The sequence below is a fragment of the Podarcis gaigeae genome (assembly GCF_964106915.1).
Source record: "Podarcis gaigeae genome assembly, chromosome: 1".
NCBI classification, from domain to species: domain Eukaryota; kingdom Metazoa; phylum Chordata; class Lepidosauria; order Squamata; family Lacertidae; genus Podarcis; species Podarcis gaigeae.
In genome coordinates this window covers 46,729,873-46,749,818 of record NC_139678.1, presented here as the reverse complement: position 1 = coordinate 46,749,818, position 19,946 = coordinate 46,729,873, and the positions used below count along the sequence as shown (strand labels likewise).

At 39.5% G+C, this 19,946-nt stretch overlaps 1 protein-coding gene across 3 annotated transcripts in view; it reads left to right on the top strand.

The window, feature by feature from the left end:
- Positions 1 to 19,946, top strand: part of PCNX1 (pecanex 1) — a 77,784-nt gene that overhangs the window by 42,090 nt on the left and 15,748 nt on the right. For all 3 annotated transcript variants that reach the window (XM_083746158.1, XM_083746160.1, XM_083746159.1), the window contains 17 exons: positions 4,804 to 4,894; positions 6,852 to 6,909; positions 8,039 to 8,256; positions 9,103 to 9,256; positions 10,093 to 10,125; positions 10,323 to 10,494; positions 12,187 to 12,297; positions 13,404 to 13,495; positions 14,342 to 14,451; positions 14,825 to 14,930; positions 15,282 to 15,374; positions 16,093 to 16,243; positions 16,553 to 16,694; positions 16,962 to 17,139; positions 17,764 to 17,872; positions 18,271 to 18,400; positions 19,597 to 19,655. In XM_083746158.1, the coding sequence (XP_083602284.1) occupies positions 4,804 to 4,894; positions 6,852 to 6,909; positions 8,039 to 8,256; positions 9,103 to 9,256; positions 10,093 to 10,125; positions 10,323 to 10,494; positions 12,187 to 12,297; positions 13,404 to 13,495; positions 14,342 to 14,451; positions 14,825 to 14,930; positions 15,282 to 15,374; positions 16,093 to 16,243; positions 16,553 to 16,694; positions 16,962 to 17,139; positions 17,764 to 17,872; positions 18,271 to 18,400; positions 19,597 to 19,655 (2,007 nt within the window). The remainder of the gene's footprint in view (positions 1 to 4,803; positions 4,895 to 6,851; positions 6,910 to 8,038; positions 8,257 to 9,102; positions 9,257 to 10,092; positions 10,126 to 10,322; positions 10,495 to 12,186; positions 12,298 to 13,403; positions 13,496 to 14,341; positions 14,452 to 14,824; positions 14,931 to 15,281; positions 15,375 to 16,092; positions 16,244 to 16,552; positions 16,695 to 16,961; positions 17,140 to 17,763; positions 17,873 to 18,270; positions 18,401 to 19,596; positions 19,656 to 19,946) is intronic.

The window sequence follows — 19,946 nt, the reverse complement described above, 5'->3', positions numbered from 1 at the left end:
TGTTCATACGTCATAGAATTGTAGAATTTGAAGGGATCCCAGGGGTCATCTAGTCCAACCCCCTGCAATCCAGGAATCTCAGACTAAAGCATCCATGACAGATGGTCGCTCCATGACACATCCTACCTCTGCTTAAAAACCTCCATTGAAGGAGAGTCCACCATTTTACATTTTTGTTGTCAGGTGCTCCTCTGTTAACAGATCTGGCTTCAGCACAATAATGTAGCACTTGGGAACGAAGAGCTCAGGAGCCAAGCACAGGAGGTCCTGATCGGGGGTCGACAACCTAAGCGGCCCACGGAGGTCATTTAAATGGCCCACGAGCTACCCCCAAACTGAGCCGCCCAGGAATCTCAGATGTTGGAGGAGAATTCCCAAGCCAGGTAGTGCAGATGACCAGTTGGACACTGGAACAAGAAATGACAGTGGAGCTGGCTAGACTCTTGTCCAGCCATCACCTCCCTTGGTTCCCTGGTGCTGTGATGAGGAAGGTCAGCACCATAGTGATGCGTTCTGCCAAAACAGAAGAAATTGCAGTTGAGAAGATGATGTTGAAGGCCATTCGTTGGTGAAGACAGGTCGCTTTCCTTGGCTGGCCAATGAAAAGGAAGGAGGGAGGAACGGAAAGGAAAGCAAGAGGGAGATGAGGACATTGTCTCTTGTTTTTCTGCCTGAAGAACTATGTCTTCTCTGGATCACAGTTAGGATTATTGTTCATTTTGGTCTTGGACAAGTATGAGGGACTTCCTATTCATAATAGTTCCTGCCTTAGAATCAAGGGTGAGCCTGCAACTCCCAACTTGACGGTCTCTCTTCTCCTGCATTACTCCACTGATTTTATCTTTCTGTAGACTTTGACTTATAAACAGGATTCCATCTCCAGATTCAGTAATATGTGAAGGTGGATTCAGATGACAAGGAGACTATGCTTCTTAAAAGCTTAACTGTATAGCACCTATATGGCAGTTGTCTGTTGCCTTGAACCCCATAGGTAAGCTCAATATAAGCAGTTCTCAGCGCTGCTTGAAAGTACAAGGAAGCAGACAGAGGGGTGCTAACTGCTTGGTCAGAGGATCCAGATAGCTCTGTTCCTGTTTTATTAACTCAATGTAGTTATTGTAATACCTAATAAAAATAAGAATAATTTTATTTATATCCTGTCCTTCTGACTGGGCTTTCCCAGCCACACTGGGTGGCTTCCAGCAAAATATAAAAAATAATAAAATGTCAAACATTTAAAATCCTGATACAGGACTGCCTTCAGATGTCCTCTAAAAGTTGTGTAGTTCTTTATCTCCTTGGCATCTGATGGGAGGGCATCCCACAGGAAGGGCACCACTGCTGAGAAGGCCCTCTGCCTGATTCCCTGTAACTTCACTTCCCGCAGTAATGGTAATTCACCTACCATTAATTAGTGCATTCTTTGTTTTAAGAGTTCAGTCTTTAATATACCGTCTCTTTGCGGGACACAAGTACACTGGGGTGTAACAGCTTAACACTGACTTCATTCCAGAGTCCCATGGATGCTCTGTGGCTGAAATCAGCTTTGCTGGGAAAAAGTGAATGATGGCTAGAATTGAAGTGATACTGCACTCAACAATAGTGATCAACTTCTGTTAAGTTGTGGACTGGTACACTACCAAATACTCTCAAATTTATGATGTTGATATATTCTGATCAAGGGTAAAGGAAGAAGAAAATTATTCCAGGTTGCCAAGCCTGGAAAGGCAAGGTATCCTCCATTTATATTTTAAAATTAGATTGGAGTGGGGGGGGGCTGTTTCTGGGGCAATTTGAATTATAGGACAGAACAAACTATCCTTAGACAATCAGAGAGTATCATTTTCATTAAGCCTCCCTCTTATCTATTGCACATTCATTCTGATTTGCTTGTACACATGGAGGTTAGATTATATTCAGTCTTCGTTGAACATTCATTCTGATTTGATTGATTTCTCAATGCATTTCCCTGTCACCTTCATAACCGCAGAATTTCAGTTTCTTTTTTAAAGTGGATTTGTTGCAGTAGGTAGAAAGAATGTTTTAATCCACTTGAATTCCACAAACCTAAATTTCCTGATATGTCCTTTAATCTCTCCCACAAAATGCTGATAGTGTGGAAGTGCCTTAGCTGCTAGGGACTGGGGGAAATCTCATTCATCTTTTGCCTTAAGTAATGCCGGGGGGGGGCCTTTTATATTTTTCACATGGTGTTTATTATCAAGTTCCCTTCTCCGTTTTGGTTCTGCAGGCATGGACAGGGCACTGTTTGCTTACTGAACTGTGTAGGAAAATTGCAATATGTTTTTGTAAGAGGGTTGCCAAGAGTTACAGCTGCATCTAAGAAACAACTTTTCACATGTAAAATTCGGTGGAACGCACATATATATGCCAGATTGTATGACTGATCTTCACTGGGATTACATCTTCTTAATAGCTTGGTGTTTGATAGTTCTGGCACATCCTTTTTTATATATGTGAATGAAAATTATTGGGGAAACACACTAATTCAAGCCTTAGAAATAATAATAATAATCCATTCCTAGATTGTGTTCTGCTTTAACAGGTGGTAAATATTCTTTCTAAATATTTGACCTTTGTGACCTTCAAAATAAGGCTGCCACTAATACGATGTTGCAGGTGTACACAAGTATGCAGGGGGAAATGTGCTATTCTATAGGAATGTTGAGTTCGTGTTTGCTGTACTGTATGTCCACATACTGTGATTTCCAACCATATGTGTCAGTGACAAAATAATCCAGGAGTAGTCTTCGCTCATGAAAACATACATTGCTTTTGTATGTGGAAAGAACCCAAATTGTGATGTGTCTTTCTATAAACATGCCCTAGTCATCTCCTATACCAACGCAGCCCATTCTTTTAAAAACATTTGACCCTTCTCAAATACTTTGGGAGGAATAAAGCATGATACGGCCCCAAGGCCTGTCATTGCTATGCATGTGTACATTTTTTAAAAAAGTTATAGCTTTAAAAATAGTGATGAAGGGAGCCAAACATTCTCAGTTAAAATTTATGTTTGTACATTTGTATTAACATTTATTGCAACTCTAGATTTAGGGTTATCTCATTATATTTTGTCAGTGAGTCATGAATGACAATAGGGAACAGGTACCAAGAATTATCTAGGGCATTCAGTACATGGAGCCCTGCCTGGAGCATTCAACAAGTCCTGGTTAGACAGATGTTAAAATAAAAATCTCTCAACAATTACGGTACAAAGTTTATAGATTGGCTGTTCTGTGTGTGGTGAAGTTGGGAGCAGCATGGAGGGGAGTTAAAGCTGGAAATATTGTCCACGTGGCGTACACATATCACTGCCGTATGCAGTATATCTAACACTTATTCTCAACAATCAGTAGGACCTAGTATTAAGGTTGCTGTTGGTTTTTACTTCAGTTTCCATAGCCTGAATTCCCCATAGTAATTAGTCTGGCTCAGCTTGTTGTTGGGCATGCATTGTCAAATGACTGAAATGTGCATTCTTAAATGGAGTGTTGTTCCACTGAATCCAGATTTTTTTTTTTGTACTTCCACAAGAGCTACCTCACATGATAAAGAAAAAAAATGTTCACACCATGTATTCTGATGGTGAGATGTCATCGGTGAAAACGGAACTGTGGGTGTTTGCTTGCTTTTGATTTTTATGGCCTGTGGAAGTGTGGTAAAGAAACTGGCAAAATTTGGTGCTGTGAATCCACCATTCCCTGTTTAAGAATGCAGTTAGCATTTTGAAAGGAAATTGCGCATAAAAGCAGAGCAGAATTGGCTTCTGCTATTTCAATACATAAATAATATTGTTTAGATGAAGGCATGTGTGGAGCCTCAAATCATTCCATTTGTCTTCCCGTCTTATATTTGTTTTGACCTAGCAATATCTGATCAAGGATCTGTTCAATTCCAACAAAAGGTCCATTTTTCTTGAACTTTCAAAACTTGAAGTGGCTGTGAATTCCATATATTAATATGTGCTGCCCAAAGAAGTCCTATATTTACACGAATCTAATGTGCCATCAAATCTAGTGCGCACCTCAGTTTTCAAAACCTTGAAACCAAAATAGGATTTGCTATGTCAGTAGTGTTTTTGAGGCTTGCAATCAAATCTAATTCACCATCAAATCTAATGTGCAGCCTAATTTTTGTGATGTAATTTGGCCAAAAATGGTGCGCATTACATTCGAGTAAATACGGTACTTGCTTTTGTCTGTCCCACAGATATTATCAATCAATTTCTTTGAATGAACCCAAGTTCTAGCATTATGCATGAGAAAATTCTCTGTTATTATCATAATTCTTGTGCCAAGTTATATGGAAAGATATGGTAGTAATTTTACCTTGTAAAATAAATAGGCTGAACATCTTTACCGCTTCCTGATAGAGGTGATAGAATGCAATAGTCTAAAGAAAAAACACCATAGTTAATTTTTCAATGACTTAGTGACTGATTTATTTTCCTGTTTCTGGACTGTGTCCGCTAGGTATGAAAACCTAGCTCAAAGAAAGACCAGGGACGTGCTAAGGAAAGATGTGTGCATTACACAAGTCCATAAGTAACTCTTTGCTTATGTACATTAATCTGCATTCTTGGTTGTGACCAATTTGGTCTCATGGTCCCTGATCAAGTAAAGTCCTCCATTAACCGTTTATGAAGTGTGTGGATGTAGCTATAAAATACTTATGTAGATTTGTATTGTGTACAAGTAACCTATAGCATATACTTTTTGTTACTACAGTGTAGAAATATGCTACAATATTTAACCTATCCTGACTTTCTCTTTTTGACAGGTAAGTTCAGTTCTACACTCTACGAGACAGGGGGCTGCGATATGTCGCTTGTGAATTTTGAGCCTGCTGCAAGAAGAACATCTAATATCTGGTGTGTTTTTGAAAACCAGTATCTGTGGTTTAGTCAGCAATGCTGAATATGCAAACAATTCTGAAAGATTCTTAAGCGTCTGTGTATTTTTGCAAAAGTCAGAACACTTTCAGAATTGTGATTTGATGTACATGGGAACCTTTTGGTAATTTTATATTTTGTCAAAGAATTCCCATTATATTGAGACTGAGGAAGTTGCAGGTTGAATGAAGAACTGAGAACCAGAACCAACTTCATTCTCATGTTTATATAGTGCAGTGGTGGGGGACTTTTTGCCATTCAGATGTTGCTGGACTATATCTCTTCTCAACCCCAGCCAATAGCTGAGAGTTTCCTGATAGCAAGGGCGTTGCAGTCCCACAGCATCTGGAAAGGCAGATGATACAAATGGTCAAGGCACTTTGCATACTTCCTTTGCACACAACCCTTGAAGACTAGGCAGTATTTCAGAACAATCAGTCAAAGGGTTAATTACATTTTAGAATGTTTTATTGCTTAACTTTGTGTCTGGATGCATGGCTTTATTCTGTTTGAGTGCAAAATGTTTGAATTTACATATAATTTCTAAGCTGCTGCCACCACCACAGGGTGGTGAAGCTATCCTGTTTTCCCTAGCCAGGATTTTGGATAGGCTTTGCCAATTAGGTCATGATACCCTTTCAAAGAAAGAGAGAATCATCTAACAATCTTAGAGCAAAATGAGTACACGAGATCCTTGGACAGGATTTCATATCCTTTTTTAAAGGCAGTAAGCTGAATAAGAGTCATGGTGCTTGGAGTAAACAACTGCTTTGGGGGCATAATGTCCCCTGGGACATGCAGATTCCACGCCCACCCAACCACCCAATAAAGATACAGTGGTACCTCGGGTTACAGACGCTTCAGGTTACAGACTCCGCTAACCCAGAAATAGTACCTCGGGTTAAGAACTTTGCTTCAGGATGAGAACAGAAATCTCACGGCGGCAGCAGGAGGCCCCATTAGCTAAAGTGGTACCTCAGGTTAAGAACAGTTTCAGGTTAAGAATGGACATCCGGAACAAATTAAGTTCTTAACATGAGGTGCCACTGTACATTTATTACAAAATCAAAGAAAAATAGAATGCAGTGAAATACACCTTTTTCTGCCATTGCTTTGCATAAATAGCAGTGCATAGCAGAGTCATGCAAACCAAAGTATTTTCGATGTGGAATTGTCTTTATGGTGCAGTAGTAGCCCTAGCTGGCACCCAATCTTCAGGAGTTTTCTTTTTGGCTCTCCAAATACATATATTTTTAGTTTTAGCTGCTCCTGTGGGTCCTCTGCTGTGGCACCCTGATGTTGAAAGCTTTTTTTTTACCCAACAAGTCCCACCCCCAAATTTATCCATTTAAAAATCATGCAACACCTTCTATTTACTGATTATTTTCATGGGTCGCCTGCTGTAATTCTGTGATACCAAAAGTTTTTGTAACCCCTAAACCCCAAATATGCCATTAATTATTATTCTTACATTTGTCCAGGACCACTTGCCCACTTCTGCCACTCCCACTTTGACATTTGGCCCTGGAGTGTTTGCAGTGGACCTTTATTACCCTCTGCCTGAAAAGGGCTAGCAATCACTCAGATAGGACTAGGTATTCAGCCCAGAATGCAACCCCATATCCAGCTATCAAGATATTAATGCAGAATTAATGGCTTGTTACAAAATAGAAATAGAAATGCTCGTTATACAGGCCTCCTTCTTTCTTAATGTCAGCACGTTTGGGTAATAAGGTGCATTGTCCTATCAAGAAGGTGTATCATTTCTTTTTCCCTTGGTGAAAACAGTACTGCCTTTCCAGTAGCAAGTTGATTTAAACTGGGGTAACTGATGTCCTACAAACCACAGAAAGAGTAATCTCTTAAACAAAAGAAGAGACTTGAACTGGAGAACAATGCGTGGTATCAAACTAAAGTAATCTTCTTGTTATTATAGTGACACGGATTCTCATGTATCAAGTTCTACCTCAGTTCGTTTTTATCCACATGATTTAGTAAGTTTTTGCATTTGCTCCTTATTTTATTGCAAGCAGATGATCAAATGTCACTCTTAAGTTGTTGAGATACAATTAAGTATTCTGTCTGTCAATTTAGCACAGGATTCGAGTGGTTCAAGTTGTCAGCAGCTGGACAATGCCATGCCTTCACTGCTACAAATAGTTGGAGAATTGCAGCCATGTTAATACTTTAATAACGTGAGACCTGATGTGTGTTTAATTAGACAAATGCAGTGCCGCCCACCTCTTAGATCTAAGAAAGTGGTGTCCAAGCCCTTCTCAATACAGAATGGATTGTAGATTATCACTGCTAATGATTTGTAAGGTCTCTGAAGACTTTAGGTTCAGCTTGCTAGATCCTTACCATATCAGCTTGAAATACCCTGGAGTAAAGAGGAAAGGGCCCTTCTACTCAGCCTTGTGTGTTGGATGTTAGTGGATCTGCAATTCCCATTGTCACTCATCATTGGCCATGCTGGCTGCAGATTAGTGGTGGGGATTTTCTGGCCATTATTATTATTATTATTATTATTATTATTATTATTATTTATATACCTATACCTGAAGGTCTCAGGGCAGTTCACAGAATAAAACCAAATGAATTCAGGTGATTGTTAAAGTGGCTCATGAAAAGTTGACCACTTCTGAATTCTGCCTTCTGGCTGGATCCAGTTCCCCAACCCTTCTGCAGAAGATGGGTGTTGTCGTTCCAACAACATCTGGGAACTCAAGTTTGTGGAAGACTGTTCTAGGTGGAGGTAGGGTGTGGTTTGCATGTGCACTATCCCTGCAGTTCCATAAAGTTTTATAAAGGGTCAGTGCTTTTGCTTCCTGGAAGAAACCAGCCAAGCCAGATACAGGTTGGAACTCTACCATGAACCCATGCCAGGGTTGAGCATGTAGTCTTCAACTACTGTTAATCACGTGTGCCTTCCTGAAATGAGATAAACTGCATCCTCCTCCACCTTCCCTTCTCCCTGAACCATACAGATTTGCAAAGAAGATGAGACCAAGGGGGTAGTTCACCATAGAAGATCTTTGGCCCATGACACTCTTATGTTCCTTAAGATCTATAGTTTATAGTCTAAAGAGGTGTGAATGCAACTTATTATTGACTTTATTGTAGCTCTCCCTACCCCAGATCAGGCTGAACAGGCTGTTGACCATAGATACAGATCTCCTCGAGCATCAAGACATTGACCTAAGCCCTGACCTGCAGGACCATCTGCAACCTCAAGAGGAAGCCGCCCAAAAAGTCAAACACTATTATCGCTTTTGGATCCTACCTAAGATCTGGATTGGCATCAATTTTGATAGACTGACTCTCCTAGCCTTGTTTGATAGGTGAGATCCCATGAGCACGTGCTGTTCTAACACAGTTCAAGTAATTATTTGCATCAGGTTTCCTTTTGTTTGGTTCATATGCTAGTGATTGATGCACTGTTCAAAGCATTAGTCAAATCAGGTGGAGGGTACTGTTAGAAATGGAGCCAAAATGGGCCCAACTAAGAACAGCAGTAACAACAAGGTGTCGAGTGTCCGGTGGAAAACTGGGGAGAGGGAAGTTAAATGGAGGACCCTGGAAGAAAGCATGATACACTGGTACCCTGAACATGTCCACTCCTATCAGGAGGAAAGGTGTACTGCAGCTCTTGATTTTAGAGCACTGGGTTGTGCAGATAAGCTACCCTCTGGTGTGCACTTTTAATGGTATAGTGGGCATTGGGGTATCCAGCAGGCCACCATCATTCTGCTCAGCAGTTTGCTTTCGCCGCCCTGGAGTATCTATACTGCTTTACAGTCTTGTTTTTCTTGGAGTACCTTCACTCGTTTTTTTCCTGCAGAACCATTACAGAAACCTTATTTTTTCTCAAGACATACTGCAGTGTAGATTTTTCTGGGAGGGGATGAGTATGGATGGATTTATCTGTCTTGTGGTTGGGACCAGGACTGGGTGACATTTTTATCCTTTCTGACTGATTCTATAGAATGCGTTTTAACAGCCATTTGAACTCCAATAAAATCACAATAGATTGAGCACCTGAAATTTGCATGCTAAGGCATTCTCAGACTTTTGAGATACAGTATCATAGGTCGTGTTCTTTAGTTTCCTTGAATTCCTGCAGCCTCTCTTCCAATTGTATAAACCTATTTAGCTTCCCAGTACCATGTACTTTTCCTTTTCCATAGAAATCGTGAGATCCTGGAAAACGTGTTAGCTGTCATCCTAGCTATCCAAGTGGCTTTCTTGGGTTCTGTACTTCTTATTGAAGGCTTCTTCAAGGATATCTGGGTTTTCCAGTTTTGCTTGGTGATTGCCAGCTGCCAGTATTCCTTGCTCAAGGTAACTTCTTTTACCACTGTCAATTTTAAATATTCATATTCTGCCAGCATTTGGACAATCTATCTTGAGTTAATAATAAGCCTAGTTGTGGCTGATCTTTGTTGGGTGTGCTTGCAGTCCCTTTGCAAGCAAACCAGGAAGCCTTCTGCTAACCACAGTTTCATATTTTGCCCAAATCAGGAAACAGTGGTTAAGAGCTTCAGAGCAGGCCAGGACATTAAACCAGCTTCAAACAAGTGACGTATATCCTAGATTGTTCTGAAGCTATTAACCACGGTTTCCAGGTTGGATGAAATGGGAAACTACATATTAAGCCAATCAAAACATTGCAAAGTAGTGATCAAGCTTTTATCTTCCCCAATCAACTGTTGAACAAATAAAGTGTGTGTGTATGGAATCCAGCCTGTTGAAAAGTACTGGCGAACTCAAAGGCTTGCTCACTATTATGTGACATTTTGATGGGTCCTAATAAAGGCATTGCTTGGGTATGGATTTTTCCTTATGAACCCACACAGCATTCCTGGGATGATCTTAGAAAATTGGTATGATTCTTCTGCTTTTACCTCTTCCATTAAGTTATTTTTGATATTTTAAAACTTTCACTACAGACCCCACTTCTCATGCTTTGTTGAATGCTGTTGGAGAAGCTAACTTGGGGGGTGGGAGCAGCGAGGGGATGAGGGGCTGTGACTGAAAAACACACCATGAGAAGCTTTGACGTGTCCATGGAAGTTCTGTGGATCCTACCTGTTAAAAGAGTCTTATACTGAAAAGTAACCTTGAAAATAAGCCTTACCTAATATTACCCTTTCATTTTTTCTGATCTGTTTTTTTAGAGTGTGCAACCAGATTCTTCATCACCTCGGCATGTAAGTTTTCCTATATGGAACAGAACTTTTTATTCAGAAAAGGCATAGCTAATACTCTGGTGTATCTGAGTTTAACACACTGAACTTTCTAATTTAAAGCGGCATGCGTAATAAAATCTCAAAACCAAATTTTGAAGAAAACAATAGTTATGATTTGCAACTTTGAGTTGCAGTAACCAAATTTGTTTTTTTTTCAGGGTCATAACCGAATCATCGCCTATAGCCGCCCTGTTTACTTCTGCATATGCTGCAGCCTCATTTGGCTGCTGGACTATGGCAGCAAGAGCACTTTCACTGCAAGGTTCCGACTATATGGAATGGCTTTCACTAATCCAATTTTGCTGCTATCAGCAAGGGACTTGATTATAGGTGAGCAATTTCCATATGGCTCTGATGCATTGTATTTGCTTCTTTAGTTATACATTGGTACCTTGGGTTACAGATGCTTCAGGTTACAGACGCTACAGGTTACAGACTCCGCTAACCCAGAAATAGTACCTCGGGTTAAGAACTTTGCTTCAGGATGAGAACAGAAATCGTGCGGCGGCCGTGCGGCAGCAGCGAGAGGCCCCATTAGCTAAAGTGCTTCCGCTTAAGAACAGTTTCAGGTTAAGAATGGACCTCCGGAACGAATTAAGTTATTAACCCGAGGTACCACTGTAAAAGTATTTTTATACTGCTGTATCATAAATCAACAGGGTGGTGTAAACTCCATTAAAAGCTATGTGGATGGTATGCATAGATTGTTTGTCCATCGTGGAGACCATATAGATTTCTGTTCTTTAATGGAGATACAAATAAATGGAATCCCTTCCTTTCTTATTCTGTCTTTTAAAAGTTGTTATAATTGGAGACGAAGTGGTTGTCATTGTCAGTTCCGCAGGTGGCGCTGTGGTCTAAACCACTGAGCCTCTTGGGCTATCCAATCAGAAGGTCAGTGGTTCGAATCCGCTTGAAGGATTGAGCTCCCGTTGCTCTGTCCCAGCTCCTGCCAACCTAGCAGTTCGAAAGCATGCCAGTGCAAGTAGATAAATAGGTACCGCTGCAGCAGGAAAGTAAGTGGCGTTTCTGTGCGCTCTGGCTTCCGTCACGGTGTCCCATTGCACCAGAAGCAGTTTGGTCATGCTGGCCACATGACCTGGAAAACTTGTTTTTAGACAAACACTGGCTCCCTCGACCTGAAAGCAAGATGAGCGCCGCAACCCCATAGTCACCTTTGACAGGACTTAACCGTCCAGGGGTCCTTTACCTTTACCTTTTACCACTACAGTCCTTGCATGATTAGAACTTTGGTAAACATGGAGAATTGCCATGCAGTGTACAGAGGATCTTCAGATAAACTCTTGATCCACTTCTCTTAGCCGTCTCATAACTGGCAGCTTTTGTATGGTGGGAATGACAGCAACTACCAAAGTGCCACATATTTGTTCATGTTAGTCGAGTTTTGATTGCAGGCTACATGTCTTGGAGGGCTGTCATGCTGAAACATGCTGTCCCTCTCCTGTGGGGACACTGCAGTTATCTTCTTACTTAATGACATCTTCATAATCCATCACCACCATTGTCTCCATTCCACATCATTTTTCAAGCTTTCCTCTTCTCAGTTTAGCTCCTTGCAACCTTCATAGTCTTCCTCTGTCTCAGCCTTCTCAGGGATGTTCACTTTCCTGTTGAGCATATCTGGCTAAGGTGAAGAGGCAAGAAGAGTAAGGCCTTCACTTGGCCTGACAAACACACAGTTGCAAACATACTGCAGTTGCTTGTTCTGAAAGTGAGTAGGGTGTTTGCTACATAGGAAAAGGAGTCTGAAAAGAGCTGTATGCCTCACGTCAGTGTATATTTCAGCTACTCACAGCAGGTAGTAATTGGCAACTGTTTTGAAATAAAGAACAACAGCTATGTGAAATTATTTCTTGTGCAAGGGTGGTATATAAATTCAATAGATAATAATTAATAATTAAAGAACACCTATATCCTCCATAGTTAAAAGTGGAAGGATAACAAATAGTTTTGTATGTATTTACTATTTTCTTCCTATCATTTTTTTTTTGTCTCTTGTAGTGTTTACACTATGTTTCCCTATAGTGTTCTTCATTGGTCTTCTGCCTCAGGTGAACACATTTGTCATGTACCTCTGTGAACAATTAGATATTCATGTCTTTGGTGGCAATGGTGAGTTGAGCTTCCTCGTTTCATAGATAATTCAGCAAATGACTTTCAGATCTGTTTAAGAAAAGGTAGTTTGAGGGCTTTATCCAAAGGATCAATTTAAGTACATTCCTACTTCATTTTAGCCTTTAGAGATGGTCCTTTAGGTCCTCAGTTTAAGCAACTGCCTGGCATTCAAATGGTTTTGTTTTCTGTGCACTAAACGGTCTAGTACAAAACTGTGGTTCAATTCAGACATAAATGCCAAATCATACTTTGATGCCATATGAATATGCTTGGAACAAGCCTTCCTCCTCCATGCACTGTGATTCCCTCTCTTCCTGTATTGGTATGCTGCTTTATAGTGCAAATTGTAGTTTGCCCGTTCAGATATAAGGGCAAACCATAGTTTGCCACAAACAAGGGAAAGGAAGAATGAACTGCATGGTGCGAGAGGACAGGGAGCGCAGCAGGCTTGTTCATGTAGTGCCAAACCATGGTTTAGCATTCTCTCTGCCCTCAGCCATTAAGGAAGTTGTTGTCAGTTGCACCCCAGAAGCCAATCAGCTGAAAGCAAAATTGGAAGGAGCTTCAACACATTTCAGAGTAATGTTTCATATATTCAACTGTATGGCAGTGCTCTCCAGAAGAGGCTCAGAAAGTTTGCCTTCATGCATACCAGACATGCCAACGACTTTGTTATTCAATAAAATCACATTTTCCTCAAAAAGGTATTATTGCCATTTGAGAGCTGATGAAATGTAATATCCCTGAAACAAAAATGCTTTCTGATGGAAAGCCTATAAATCCTGCATAGCAAATGAACAGCTGCATTGTGGGGTCTGTAATAGCTCGTATGGTCTACTTAAGTTGGTTCAGGCTCATTGGGAAAAGCACATCTTTGAATTAACTTTTCCAGTGAAAGAATACTGCGCAACAGTAATATCACGCAATAAAAGAATCCTCAAAAGTAGCATAAGTTTAAGTGTGAGATAATCTGCTGTAAATCTTTATAGTGTTGTAGTAGAAACAAAAATCAAAGGGATAAATGTTTATTTCTTGAAACCTAAGTATGTGTTCTTCCACTGTTAAGGGTTTCTTTTCCTAACAAATGTTTTCTTATTCTCTAGCGACGACAAGCTTGCTTGCAGCACTTTACAGTTTTATCTGTAGTATTGTGGCAGTAGCATTATTGTATGGATTGTGTTATGGTGCCCTAAAGGTGAGTGCCATATTTTTGAGTAGTAAATTTAGGCTTGATACTTGTACCACTTCATGAAACTAAAAGTTAAATGTTATTACCTGAACTTCCTAACATTTGTAAAAGGTGGATGGATGGAGATTGGTTTTTCTTCTTTCCTTGAAACACCAGAATTTTTATTATACACTGCCACCCCTCCACACCATATGGTACATCCCAACAAGGGAGGCCAAGGGACTACAGACCACAGACAAATGTTCTTACTCAGTACAAAATCAAAATGGAGATACATAACAATTTATGAAATATTCACAAATCCTTAGGAAAGGATGCTTATTTCATGCTCTGGTAAAGCCATGGAACCCACCATAAATGAATACTGTATTTTTCTGTGTAGAAGACGATATTCCTTCCTAAATTTTTGAAGTTTAAAATAAGGGGTCATCTTATACACTGATAGTGCATGGTACATTTTCTTAATTTTGAGTCCCCAAAAATAGGGGGCGTCTTTTACATGGGGGCATGTTATAAACGGAAGAATATGGTAAATAGCCCTTGTGCTCCACAGCAACACTAACAACATGGTGTCAGCTTGTATGTGAAAGTTGAATTGGTGCACGATGCCATCCATACCTGAGTAATTGATACCTGAGATATGCATACATATTTATACCCACCCTGTTGTCTTGATTGTAATTTGGTTTAACTGATTTTGATATTTCCCTTCAAGGTGGATGAGAAATGTAATTAATTTATTTAAGGAATACTATTGATGCAGTTTATTTCATAGATACATAGGATTTCTGATTCTGTAATCTTAAAAATAAAATAAAAAATTGTTTCCATGGACTCTGATTTTGCCCACAGGATTCTTGGGATGGTCAACATATTCCAGTGCTCTTTTCAGTATTTTGTGGCATGTTAGTGGCAATATCCTACCATCTCAGCAGACAGAGTAGTGATCCTTCTGTGCTTTTGTAAGTAATAAATACCTCTTTGTATTTTACGTAGAAGTCTTATTGCAATAATTGTTTGTGTAAGGGAGAGGGAATCTGTTCAGAAAACATCGTGGGGAGCAAAAAGCCTAAAAACCTTAAACAGCCTGATGCAAACAGTTTTCAGATTTGGCTAACCTGTGACCCTCCACATGTTGTTGGATTTGGCATAAGCCAGCATGGTCAGTGGCCAGGGATAATGGATGCAATATGAAGGCCCTTTTCACAAAGTGCAAATAAGTACCAATAGTTGTTTTTTGCTTTTATATATTTATAAAAAACCTTGATTTGTTTTTCTTTTTGGACTCCGATCACTGCACAATCATTACAAAGAAAACATTTACTTTTCTTTTAGTTCTTTAGTGCAATCAAAACTTTTCCCTACTTCGGAAGATAAAAATCCAGAGGATCCACTGTCTGAGGTTAAAGACCCCTTACCTGAAAAACTGAGAAATTCAGTGGTAAGTTGGCTCACTTTTGTAGCATACGAAGAAGACTGATATTACAAGGACACTTCTAATGATTCAGGTGTCCAAGGAATTATCTGTTGATGCTGTTTGTGATGCCTTAAGTACCTCTGTCTGACAGTTGTGATACCAGTGGCTATTTTCCTTTATATTAGATCACTAACAAGAAAGAACATTAGTTACTTCAGCTGTCGTGTCGATTTCTTGGGAAGGGGATTAAATTTTTTTATTGGGGGGGTTAACATAGCATGTAGACAATGATTATCATGAGTAGTTAAAACTAAAAGAGAGACACAGTTTTCCGGAACTCCCTTTGTTTTAAAAAAGTTATTTCTTTCTTCCTAGAGTGAACGCTTGCAGTCTGATCTGGTGGTGTGCATAGTCATTGGTGTACTTTATTTTGCTATTCACGTCAGCACAGTTTTCACAGTATTGCAGGTACCTTACTTTTCGCTGCTCCTTATTTTCAAAACTATCCTTACCAGTTTCTTTTGTATCTGCCTCTTGAACAGTCTTGTTGACTTCAGCATTTATAACATGTTTGCTGAACAGCACGGGATATTGGCTTTTGGTTTAGAATGTAGGATTTCTATTGACTTTTTTAATATCCCTTGTTAGTTTTCCCCAGTGCTGCAATGCTCAGTCTGGCAAATTCCCCATCCTTTGGGAACTGTGAGGAAGGAACATGAGGCTTGCCAGAAGATGCAAAAGATCTTGTAGTTCTCCATGTTCCTATTTATTGTGTTTCCTGGAGACTGCTCTAGTTGGCATAGATCACACAAAGAGATGGATCTAATTGCATGAGCAATTGAAGAAAGTTAGGATGTTAAATAGTGCAGTGCACTGCATCTCAAAGACAACTTCGCAGGGGCAGCATTCCTTGTATTGTCTGTATCAGCACAAATGGAAACACAAGGAATATGACCTGTTTTAATGATACTCCCCTCCCAACAAAACTCAAAATGGTCCATTTGAGAACAGATATGGGTTGCACCAGGTGTTTCTGATATCCCTAGGATGTATCCCGAATAGGTGGGGAACCCTTTCAGCCAGCGCTGCCATACTGCCCAAATTGAGAAGCACAATTCTGAAAGGGATTGCTACTGATTGTTTTTGAGACTGAGTCTCTTTTTTCCTTCTTAAATTTTTCCATTAGCCTGTCTTGAGCTATGTTCTGTACGCATTGGTGGGCTCGGTTGGCTTTATGACCCATTATGTACTGCCACAACTTCGGAAACAGCTCCCTTGGCACTGTTTTTCTCACCCACTGTTGAAAACCAAGGAATACTATCAATTTGAAGTCCGCAGTAAGTAGTACAATTCTTCTTTTAAGACTCTGCCTTTGGCTATTCCCTAGGCATTTACTGTGAACTATAATTAATTATATTGTGACTTTACAATAAAACTGTTCTTCTCGTTTCCTTCTATAGAAAACTTAGTTTCTTGCAATAAAGTTAAAACTTTGTAGCAATGGAAAGTAGTTCAGATATCTTACTTGTTATGTTGGAGGGATGGTGGGAAACAGGGGGCAGATAGACATCTGAGCTTGGTTTGTTTCCTGATACGCTTTCCAGACTTCTATAGCATTCTGTATTGTATTTTGTGACTCCTCTTAGATGCTGCACATGTGATGTGGTTTGAGAAACTTCATATATGGCTTCTTTTTGTGGAGAAGAATATTATCTACCCTCTGATAGTCCTCAATGAGCTCAGCAGCAGTGCGAAAGCTATTGCTAGCCCAAAGAGACTGGATATAGAGTAAGTAGAAAACAGTACATAGGCACTTCCTTTACTTTAATTATGGTTGGTTGGTTTTTAATGTCCTATTGCAAAGGCTATCTCTGTTGCTTGACCAGTCTCTTGAAACTCGAGATTCTTCTTTCTTAAAAGGGGTCAGGCATATTTAATGAAAGATAGTAAAGTGAGAAATATACCAAACAATTTATTAATCTCCAAGAACGTACTGAATGCAGATAAAGTGAAGAGTAAAATGATCAGCTTGACAAATATATTTTCTCATTGCAGATTTGGTGCTTTAATGATTACTATTGCTGGTATGAAGCTGTTGCGTTCCTCTTTCAGCAACCCAACCTACCAGTATGTTACTGTCATTTTCACAGTGCTTTTCTTTACATTTGACTACAAACGTTTCTCGGAGACAATGCTGCTAGACTTGTTCTTCATGTCCATACTCTTCAGCAAGGTAATGTCAAATAATAATACAGTGCCCAAGCTCTGTGTTCCATAACTCTCTGGCAAAATAAGATGGTAGTAAATCTTGCAGTTGGCATAGCCATCTTTTCCACAGTCTTGAAAGGCAACCTTAAAAAGCCACCAATTTTATATTTTATGGTAGTCTTATAGTCTTTAACTGATGATCTTGAATACATTAAAAGCGGTACCAAAACATTTGTTATTAATAATATTAGGACATATACTGCCATCATAATATAGAATTTCGTTCTCTCTCCTTCCTCTTTTCCATTGTCTCCTGAAGGAAAATCTGACCATTTGTTATCTATCAGAATTGACATATGATATTTTACCATGTTATCTGATGAACTGCAGCTAGAAAGGAAGTTTATTCATTGTTGAATAGAGAATCTCCGCTTGTTTGGTTAAATATTTAATGTACGAATTTGACAGAACATGGCATTCTCTTGCATTTCTGATCTGCTGTGGCATACATGATGCACAGTTTTACAAATATTCTTTTTGCTAGTGCATCTAAAACTCCTCCTGGGAAATTGAAATCATACATGTGTCAAGAGTACAAGATCTGTGACCAAATTTGTTTTTTAAACGTTTCCTTCTGTTTTCTTTCTAGCTGTGGGAGCTTTTCTACAAGTTGAGATTTGTATACACTTACATTGCTCCTTGGCAAATCACATGGGGATCTGCATTCCATGCTTTTGCCCAGCCTTTTGCTGTACCACGTATCCTTTTTGAAAGCTCCAGATGTATTATGCTGACAGGGAAAAGAACTTTTGAAGCCTTAATATATTGTAAAAGTCTACTAAAATGTATGATTACAAGCCACCCCAATCTCTTCTGAGCAGTTTCGATTGTAAAGCACTGTGATATGAATGTTTGTGCAGTGTAGCGGAAACATTTTTTTTGCTGTAAGTTGTCATGCTTCTACACTAAGAACAGTAGTATTTTTTCATTTTTCTGTACAGTGGTTGCCAAGTGTAGTTTACGATGCTATTGGACCTTTCTAAATGACACAGATGTTTGAGCTATTGTGGTTGTTCTTTTTTTATTATTCTGACCTAACATGAAGAAATCAGAAAGAAAGAAAAGTTGTGGTTTCCTTGACTTTCCTTCCTTGCAGATTCTGCAATGCTGTTTGTCCAAGCAGCTGTGTCTGCTTTCTTCTCAACTCCACTAAACCCATTTTTGGGAAGTGCAATATTCATCACTTCTTATGTTAGACCTGTCAAGTTTTGGGAGCGAGACTACAAGTAGGTGATTTTGAAGGCATAAAAAAAACCTCCTTCTGTAGTAACGAGAGATTTTTTAAAAATAAAATAAAAATAAGTTATAATATGTGATGTTTCTGGATGCATGATGCTAAGTTCCTAAAGTATGCCCTGCAGAAGAATTATGATTCTGCGCAGTCACCACTAGTTTCTTACTGTGGAAAAATATCCCTACTTCATCCTACCTTTAGCTGAAATCAGCAGAAATACTTCTGAGGTAAACCTCTGGAATCTCTCCCTGGTGAACTGTAGAAGTCAGAAATAACTCACCTTGGCTCTTAGATGTTTAGATGAACTTCTTGTGCAATCATGTAGTGAAAAATGATTTCACTTGAAAACACAACTATTATAGTGTTATGCTTTGGCCACATTCACACAAAATGCTTAACCATGGTTAATCTGGTTAGTTTAACAAGCCAGCTTCATAACCAGTGGTCTGAAGTTGGCTTGCTGTGAAAGATGCAAGTGTTTGTTTTAAACCAGGATCCCTGGTCAAACATAATAACTAGGCCAGGATTCTGGGGACAGGATCACAAAGCTAATATAGGAGTAAACCCTGTTCTCTCACTTGTCACCTGTGATGTCAGCTGGTGAACAGGCAGGCGTAGTTTGGGGAGAAAGGTCTGTGTGGCAGAGGTTCCTCAGCCCTAATTAAGATGCGTATAAAACTGGCCCAGTATACAAAGAGCTACTTGGGCTCACAGCAGCCACACAGCCTCCATGTAATTTTCCAGCTGGAAGACCTGTAGTGACAGCAAGTGCACATATTTGTCTGTTTGCTGAAAGAGACAGTATACTATGCCTAAACTTTGTTTCCACATCCAGAGAAATGCAGTGGAGTGCTTTGCCTCTGGTCTTAGTCTTGGAAGAGAGACAGACAGAAAAAAGAATGGAGGACTGGAAATAGCAGCAGTTAGCATTTAGTTGCATTTTCTTAGCAGGGGTGACAAACCAGGTTACGCTGTCTTATTTTTGTAAACAATTCATCTTTCAACAGACAGAACCTCAGGGAGTTGAGAGAGAATCACCGGCTGGGAAAATGCAAGAGGGTGTTTTATTTTGGCATGGACCTTTTATTTCATTTTTCTTGGGGGAAGAAGGCATATGGTGGTGGAGAACCCATGAAGACTTGCCATGGTACATTTTGTAATAACTTAATATTTTGTCACTTTCTTCAGCACAAAACGAGTGGACCACTCAAACACAAGACTGGCTTCGCAGCTTGATCGAAATCCAGGTAGCCCTTTTTTTAAAAAAATATTTTTTATTGAATTTTACATTTTTATCATAATAACATCATATCAGATAAAAAAAAAAACAATTCCCAAAATTCCCCCTCCTCCTCACAACTTCCCTCAACTTCCTCTTCTGGTTTTTTACATATTGGCTTCTCCTGCTTGCTTTATTGTATCTTAATATTAAATTCTTTAACTTAAATGTTGTTATACTCTTATCGGTTTAACATCATCTTTGTAGTTTCTCTATTTGTTTTGTTGATTGTAAGAGTTTACTCAAACCCTGCTAGTGA